Raw genomic sequence first — 8,836 nt, 5'->3', positions numbered from 1 at the left:
CTGCGCCACGCTAGCTGTCAACTTAACAGCAAGTGATTCCGCTTAAACCGCGCGGCAGTCTCTCTATCTCTATCTGCCGCGCCGCGCCGCGCTGTCAAATTAACAGCAGGTGAATGAATCCCGTTTAAACCGCGTAACAAACCGGATCGATCCCAGCCTTTCCTTCCTTCACCCGCCATCGTCCATCGTCTCCGAAGCGGACTCCCATCCCACCTCCCGCCGCGATCCACCACCTAGCTCGATCGCAGCCTCGCGCGCCACGGAACCCCCGCCGGCTTAGCCAGGCTTAAACCCTAGCTACCAATCTACTACTACCCCGCCTCGGAGTCCCACTGCGCCTTGCCGCCGCAGAACGGATCTACCCCTCACCCAAGCCCTCGCTCTCCATATAAGGCAACCCACTCCTCCTCTATCTCCCTCCACCCCACAAGCAAAGCGCGCGCAGGCGCAGGCCCCCCACAGCACAAGCCAAGCCCTAAACCCTCGAGCGTAGCGTAGCGTAGCGATACCGAACCCTCACTGCTGATCGATCGATCGATCGATCTGGTTTCCTTCCATGGCCGGTCCCGCTGATCGCCTCGCCCAGTCGGGGCGCCGGCGCCGCGAGCTCGAGGAGGGCGAGGTCGTCTCCGGCTACAGCACGGGCTCCGACACCGACACCGACGACGAGGACGCGCGCTACTACCTCCACCCAGTGCCCCACCGCGACGACCGCCGGGCGATGATGGTCACCGTCGCGCGGCCCGGCCCTGTCCCTGTACTGGAGGACGTGTTCGTCGGCGGCGGCACCGCCGTCTCAAGATCAAGATTGGCTACCCTGGACTCTTCGCCCACCTCCTCGCTCCGCTCCGACGGGACCATCAGAGACGTCGACCGCGCAGGGGGCGATGCTGCTGCCACCACCGCATTATTCCCGGCCTGCCCCGTCTGCCACAGGCAGTTCCACAGCTCCAAGGCCGTGCATGGCCACATGAGGGTCCACGCGCAGGCGCAGCCCAGGGAGGAGGACAAGGTGTCTGCTGCTGTCAGCGTCGTGGACGACTCCGTGTCCGTGTCCATGCCCAATGTCGTCGCGGAGCCCAAGATCTTGGACGATCCCATGCCCGTGGAGGTGGCCAGCAGCCATCAGGTTGTCCCCGGCAGCGGCAGCGGCAGCAGCGCAGGCGTGGAGCCCAGTCAGAGTGCTGCTGATCTTTCCATGGCCATCGTGGTGGCAGAGGGAGCACCACCGGCCGCTGCACCCAAGCAAGTCGACATCGCCCCAACGCCTCCTGCACCCCAGCAAGTCCCCGTCCCCCCTCCGGTCGCGCCAGCACCAGAGCCAGCCGTCGTGTACCTCCACCAGCCCGCCCCCGCACAGCAGCATGCCTTCGTCCCCCCACCGCAGGCCGCGGCGCCGCTGCATGCCTTCCACGGGCCGCTGCACATGATCCCGCACCAGGACCCGGCCGCCCCGCGTGGGTTCTCGTGCAAGGAGTGCTACCGGTGGTTCCCGACGCACCAGGGACTGGGCGGCCACGTCGCCGGCCACAAGAACCGGCGGATCGCGGCAGCGGCCGCCGCAGCCATAGCCGCGGGGATCGACCCGATTGACCACGCCGCGGGCGCGCCCAGGCCGGCGAGACAGCACACCTGCAAGGTCTGTGGCGCCGTGTACAGCAGCGGCGTCCGACTCGGGGGCCACATGAGGAAGCACAGGCAAGCCCATCGTGCCGAGGAAGCGGGCGCGCCTCCTCCTTCCCCCGGATCACCTCGGGCTCGCATTGCCCGGACCGGCGCCACAGGCACCAGCTGCCGAGGTGGCAGTGCAGCCGCCGCAGGCGCCAGCGGTGCCGGCGGGATGCCTGAGGATCTTCGGCGTCACCATCATGCAGGAGGCGAAGGAGGAGGAGCCCCCCGTCGCCGTCGAGGACAAGCAGTGATCGATGAATACGGCAAACATGCAGTTTTGATACAGTATATAGTACTCGTATAAAAATGTTAGGAGATTGGTATCATTAGAAGATTTATTAGGTCAGAAACATCTCATGAGAAGTCTAAAGTTGTGTGATAGTTTAATCGATACGTGCTTGAATTTGGATAAATGTGTCTTGGTTGTATATACTCTTTGTTCATCCAAGTTTTATAACGTCCACCTTTACAAGGACGACACAGTGCACACCACATACACGCACACTCATCTCGATCAGCTTTATTGGAACGAAAAGGACGAAAAAGCGCGGTGGCAGAAATTTTCTTGGAAACGGTCCTACAATTCACGCTCAAACTGGAAGTGCATGCATGCATGCGTGCACAACCGGAGCCGGATCATCTAACTTAGAGAAGGAAAGTCATGATGCTATCGTGCTGGTCTAGTGTAAAATGAAGAATGAATGTTAGAGACTATTAGCAGGTTATTTACTTTTGGTAATTACTGTAGACATAAAAAATTCAAAATTATTTTTATCTCACCATCAATTTGTTTGTACTCCCTCCGTTCCATAATGTAAGCATATATAGATTTTGGACGCCGATAACGCCCACATGAGTGGGCATTAAAGGGTCTGGCCACACACCGTGTGTGGTGTGAGCAGGAGGCAGCCCACATGGAATGTGTGTGGGCAGACATTAAAATTGCCCACACATGCGGGCGCGGCTACTTCGTGCCACACGCCCAACAAGTACTACTCATCTCCACCCCGCACGTACGTGTGGCACGAAGCAAAAATGCCCACACGTCTTAGCGCAGCTACCTTAGGTACCCCGCGGGATGATGATTTAGTTGCCATCCTGGTTGGCAGATGTAGTTATCCGGAATGGCAAGTGTAGTTGTAAAAGCATGGCAACTATATATATTTTGATTAACTATAGTTACCATGTCTAATTTATGGTAGTTGCCGCGTGTAATCAAATCGTAGTTGCCGTGTGTGATTGACTACTTGCCACATATGGTCAAACAACCATGTGTGTTTACCTAGCTGCCACGTGTGGTCCAACCATAGTTGCCATGTATAGTTAATCGCAGTTGCCATGTGTGTTTATCGGGTTGCCACGTACGCGCAACTGCAGTTGCTGTCTAGCAAAAGAATCACAGTTGCCATGTTTGTTTACCTAGTTGCCACGTTCGCGTAACTGCAGTTGCCATCCACAACGTAGGAGTGTCGTGTGGGCTAAAATCAATTCGCCCACACGCACATGGACTAGGTGGTGGCTGTGTGGGCAGAAACTAGTTCGCCCACACAGCGCAGCTGGCAACAGCGTGATGCGGGGCGTGTGGGCAAACTATCCAACGCCCACACACCAGCCCTGTCCTACGTGGCACACCAAATCTACCTTTTCGTGTCAAGATTCGTGCAAAAGACAATCAACGACCATCCAGACGTGTGGGCGAGTTGAAGAACACCCACACGTGTGGGCGTTAGTGTTTCCGTAGATTTTCTGAAAAGTCAAACTTACAAAATTTGACCAAATTTGTAGAGAAAAATATATGCATTTAGAATATCAAATACATATCATTAGATGCACCATAAGATGTACTTTCATATTGTATATATTTGGTATTATAAATACTTATAATTTTTTCTATAAACTTGGTCAAAGTTTGTAAAATTTGACTTTTCAAAAAATCTATATGCGCTACATTATGGAACGGAGGGAGTATGTAATTACTATGAATGTACATACTAGATCTGTAATTTAAAAATAATTTAAGTTATCTTAATCTTAATTGTATGGATTAATAGAAGGAAAGTTAGGGTACTATAGCTTCTCTAACATTCCTTGTGTATAGAGGATCCAGTTCCTGCACAACTAGGGGTTTTCCAGGAGAGGCGATTGCAGGGCGATCGTCTTCCGCCGCTAGCTTAGGTTCCTCTCAGGGGTGGTGACACTGGTGAGGCGTGTGGGACGGTGACGGCACGGCAGCCAAAACTCAAAAGACTCCAACGCAAACGGCGAGGACAGCAACAGGATCAGCAAGCAGGGGTTCGATGAAATCCCCGACGGAAGGAAAGGAGTCGGAAGAGGCGGCCAGCCTCACTGCAAGGATGGGAGACCTGCTGCTTACTGAGGAGGAGTCGGCAAGCTTGGTGCTTCAAGACCGGGGCAGGATCACCCAAGACTGAGGAGATGGTCTGCCATGGGCAAAGTCTGCTCGCCCCGGCCGGTGAACATACTTGCAGTCTTACATACATGCGCTAGAAAGAAGAATGATGAGGGCTTGGGGTCTGCACCGCGAAGCACAATTCAGAGACATGGGAGACAACATGCATCTTTGTTGTCCACTTGGGAAGTGGGGGAGAATGGAAACATGCGCTTACAATGGACCGTGGCTGTTTGACTTCCATGTGACAGTTCTCGAGGACTATGAGGGTGATGATATCAGGCCGTCGGAGATGGTTTTTAACACGGTGGAAGTGTGGGTTCGTGTGACGGGTCTGCCACTGGCTAGATAAAAGATCTGAGGATTTTAGCAAAGCAGAGATATCGTTTTCAGTTTGTCTAATTCACATGGTTTTTTCAGAAGCAAACATCTTCGTGTGTGCGTGCAAAGCTGTCAGTTTTGTATCCACTTGTGCAGGGGTTCTACCTCAAAGCTTTACTGGGAAGATAAGAAGAGGGAGTTGGTGTAATTTTTGATATGGAAAGATGCCCCACCTTTGCTTTGATTGTGGAAGGTTAGTGCATGCAGATGGAATATGTGACCCTCGTGTTGATGGTAGTTCAAGGACGAGCGACAGTGAGAGGGGGTGGCGCGGTAAAGCGTCATGCTCGTGGACACTCGAAGCCACCACAAGTGATAGCAGACTCGGTGATGACTTGTAGTATGAGTGAGCGGAGGCAGGCTCAAGAAGCAAGTCTATTAGAGTGCGGGAGACAATGCAGCATACGGTTGGAAACCGTCGGAGCATGGTTGGCTTAAGATAAACGTTGATGGGGCCGTCTTGAAGCTTGGTGACGAAGGAGGGGGTGGGTGGTGTTGTGCTCAGAGACCACACAGGCGCGTCCAGAGGCGTCGAATCTGGAGTCCGTCGAAATTCTGGTGTGCCAGCGAGCGTTGCAACATGCACAAGGAAACAATGTGCAACAACGTCATGTCAAGCTTACCGTAAGGTGGTGGTCGATATCTGCGAAGCAAGTAGGGAGAAACAACCTATCAGCTATTGGGCCACTGATCAAGGACCTCAAGAAGGTGCTCCTGGGCTCCTGGCACAGCGTATAATGTAAGCTCGGCTCGTCAAACAGCGAATAGCGCTGCTTCATGTCAAACTCTATAAGGTGTTGAATGATAGGCCACCAGATTGTATTCTGCACATTATTGCATCGGAGGTTTCTGATAACTTTTAATAAATAGCAAGCTAAGTTAAGCTTAAAAAAAAGGCATAACTAGTAGGTAGAAGGTACAAAAAAAAACAGCATAACAAGCACACAGATGCAATAATCAGAGAGAAATAATGACCATCGCAACTATAGCTAACAGAAGATATTAATAGTCAATGCTTGAGGATTACATGCATAATAAATTTTTTGGGTTTTTCGCCTAGTGCTTTAAACTGAATTACAACACGAGGTCCACATACACGGCGTCCATACTCTACATTCAGTTTTTCAGTTTTCAGTGCGGAAGTAAACATGAGTGCTAATAACCGAACAGAACGAAGTGACATAAGCATCTAGTAGTGATGATGTATTAAGGACGTACGCAACCTACCGTTGTAGTCAGTCGCTACAAAACAGGGCACCATTGACGAAGCCCCGCCGTCATCGGCTCTTGTCATTTGGTCATTTCCGACTGACTGATTCTACCGGTAGTAAGCCTGGTGAAAGGCTGGGGCTGGGGGCATGGCATTGCCATAGGCTCCCAGGCCGCTGTTGTATCCGGCGTAGATGGGGTAGGTCATGGGAGGGGCTTGGTATGGCATTCCAAGGCCAACATTGGGCACCGGCACAGCAGGTGGGTATGCATATGGCTCCCTCATTGGAAGTGGGCTCTGGCCACAGTAGAGGGCGTGCCCAGCTGACCTATCATAAGAGTAGGGAGATCCGGTACCGTAGGAGACATGGGAGGCTGGAGAGCCGATGAATGCGGTGGTGCTGCTGCTGCTGGTGGCGGTGGCGGGCGAAGATGGTGCACCGGTGTTGTCGCTTGGACGACCAGCCTTGGAAGGGGACATTGCTCCCCCAGCGCTCCCTTTGATGCGCTTGCTTGCTGGGCCGCCACTGGAACAGCTTGAGGCTGCCTTTTTCTTCTCGGTCTTGGCCATCTCCAATTCTTCCAGCCGTTTCCGCAGATCCTCCAATGGAAACTCGGCTTCGAGTTTGTGGTCCTCAACACACTTTATAACAGCCCGAAGCACAGACTGCTCCTTCTTATTTGCATTGACCTACAAGAGACGCAATATTAGACCCTAATTTGGTAGGGGAAACAGAGCAGGCAGAAAATCCTCGCCAAAGCCACAACGGAGAATTGAAATACAGTGCTAGCTACTCCCTCTGTAAAGTAGTGATCTAAACGCTCTCATATTTCTTAACAAAGGGAGTAGCTAGCAAATAGAGGTAAACTGGTATAGCTACAACAAGCAAACATTTGTATCTTTCAGAAAGCCCTGTCGACAAACTACTTGTAGAGTTTCAGGCATGCGACACCAAATTCAATATTACTACTAGTCTTACCCCAGATTGGCCACTGCTAGTGCTCACGTTATCTGAAATGCAATATATCTTCTTAGAATCCTCCAGGTAGGATTTCAAAAGAGGGACTGGGGAGAATTTTTCCAGAAGACCAGCCTCATATGCAAAGTTCACGGCATCAAGTTGTTGCCCCTTTGTGATAAGCTCTTCAATGATTTCTGCAAACACGATAAAGGTCAGATAAGACAGCTTAATTCTTAACAAACTCACTTGAAAAGAATGATCTATAAAGTGATTACTACTGTACAAAGCGCCAGCAGCATACATTCGTGATCAGGCCAACTGAAATGGTCACACCAGCCCAACAAGGCAAGTCTCATACTGTAAAAATGCATTTACTGGATAACTAAGATTACACAAGAGAAGTATTCCATGTCGCATCACTCTTGATATGTTTTTTAGAAAAATAGCCAAAGTGGTCCATTGTGCTGGCCATACTGCCCTTGGAAGACTACCATTTCCCAGCGCTTGTCTACGACAGTGACAATTCATCCAGGTATAGGACACACATATCGCAACTATGCACAGGCAGACTGCATTCCCAACAATAACCCAAACATAGCTACACCACAGCAACCCCCTTGTGGCTTATCAATTGAAACCTCATGCATGGCAAAACCAGGGAATCCACATGACACTCTGCTACTAATGGTTATAAAGCTCGTTTGGTGAAATAATAATAATAGCATAGAAGTATAAGGATAAGAATCCAGACAAAATACAGAGGAAGGTACTTGGTGGCCCATCCCCATGGCAATCACTAAGGCGCCACACCCGACTGCAATAGGCAGAGTGGTCCATGGTGCCGGCCATACTGATCTTGAAAGACTGTTAACGTTTCCCAGCACTTACTATGACAGTGACAATTCATCCAGGTAAGGACACACATATGGCAACTATGCACACGCGTACTGCATTCCCAGCAATAACCCAAACATCGCTACACCACAGCAACCCGCTTGTGGCTTATCAATTACCAGTTCGATAAGACTTGCTAAAAGAATATAAATCTTATCTACTAACCTAATGTCCTAATCCACACTCCCCTGAGCAAACCGTACCTTTGTAGTAGCATTTAAACGCTAGATCTAGCCAATTTTATGAGCTGCGTCTACCAACAACTAGTTAATTTTAGGGAGTTATCTGGAGATAAAAGAGCTGAAATGTGGAGAGAAACGAGCTGAAATGAAGTACTACCTTCCATGTCATCCTCGAGGCCAAGCGTGAGAGCGAGGCGTGGCATCTGCCTGCGCCAGGAGAAGCTGAGGACAATCCTCTTGTACAGCTCCTTGTCCTCCTTCTCCGCCACGGCGAAGGTGGCGACGTGCTGCAGGAAGGCGTGGGCGTCGGGCGGCTTGGCGCCCTCCACCCCGCCCTTGCGCTCGGCGGCCTCCTTCCACTCGTCGGCCATGCCGCGGGCCCTGTCGCGGGCCGCCTGCGGCACCATGGGCCGCGCCGCCCCGATCTCCGGGTCCGGGTCGGCCAGCGCGGGCACGACGGCCTCCAGTATGAGCACGCAGGCCCAGGCCAGGTCGGTGGGGGAGCGGACGGCGCGGCGGTCCACGGGGAAGACCTCGGAGACGGCGTCCATGGCGAACCTGGCCGGGTCGACGCAGCGCTGGAGCGCGGCGGGCAGCTCGGCGCGGAGCGCGTCCACCTCCTTGCGGCGCTCGACGACGAAGGCGAGGAAGCCCGCGGGGTCCATGGCGGCGCAGAGCGCGGCGAGGCCCTCGGCGACGTCGTCCGACGACGGCTGCGGCGGGGACGGTGGCGCGTCTCCGTCCTCCCGGTCCCGCTTCGGCGCGGGGGATTTGGCGAGGGCGTCGAGGCGGGAGAGCGCGAGCTTGACGGAGGCGTCGATGGAGAGCTCGCGGCGGCGGAGCGCGTCGAGGCGGCGGGAGGCTCGGAGCTCGACGACGCGGCGCCGGGCGCGGAGCGAGTCGGAGCGGGACTTGATGCCGCGCTCGAGGGAGCCGAAGTGCTCGGTGAGCTGCTGGTAGAGGCGCGTGCAGCTGGCCAGCAGCTCCTGCTGCCGCTCCAGCTCCGCGAAGCCGTCCCTGATGGCGTCGGCGGCCGGCGCCGCCTCCTCCGCCGCCGCCGCGGCCATGGCGAGCAAACCCTAGCTAGCTAGGCTTGGATCCGCGGAACCCTAGCTGCGGCCGGGGGG

At 53.6% G+C, this 8,836-nt stretch overlaps 1 protein-coding gene across 1 annotated transcript in view; it reads right to left on the bottom strand.

Moving 5' to 3' along the window:
• Window positions 1-5,419: 5,419 nt before the first annotated feature.
• The window catches only part of LOC119312168 (5'-3' exoribonuclease 4-like), a 14,995-nt gene continuing 11,578 nt past the window's right edge, over window positions 5,420-8,836 (bottom strand). Inside the window, exons 24-26 of the mRNA XM_037587904.1 lie at window positions 7,867-7,996; window positions 6,652-6,827; window positions 5,420-6,362 (exon numbers count right to left, since the gene is read on the bottom strand). Of these exons, the coding sequence (XP_037443801.1) occupies window positions 5,781-6,362; window positions 6,652-6,827; window positions 7,867-7,996 (888 nt within the window). The 3' untranslated portion in view covers window positions 5,420-5,780. The remainder of the gene's footprint in view (window positions 6,363-6,651; window positions 6,828-7,866; window positions 7,997-8,836) is intronic.

This window comes from Triticum dicoccoides, chromosome 5B (genome assembly GCF_002162155.2).
Source record: "Triticum dicoccoides isolate Atlit2015 ecotype Zavitan chromosome 5B, WEW_v2.0, whole genome shotgun sequence".
Taxonomy (NCBI): domain Eukaryota; kingdom Viridiplantae; phylum Streptophyta; class Magnoliopsida; order Poales; family Poaceae; genus Triticum; species Triticum dicoccoides.
The sequence above is the reverse complement of the archived record's forward strand: the minus strand, read 5'-3'. Positions and strand labels throughout refer to the sequence as shown.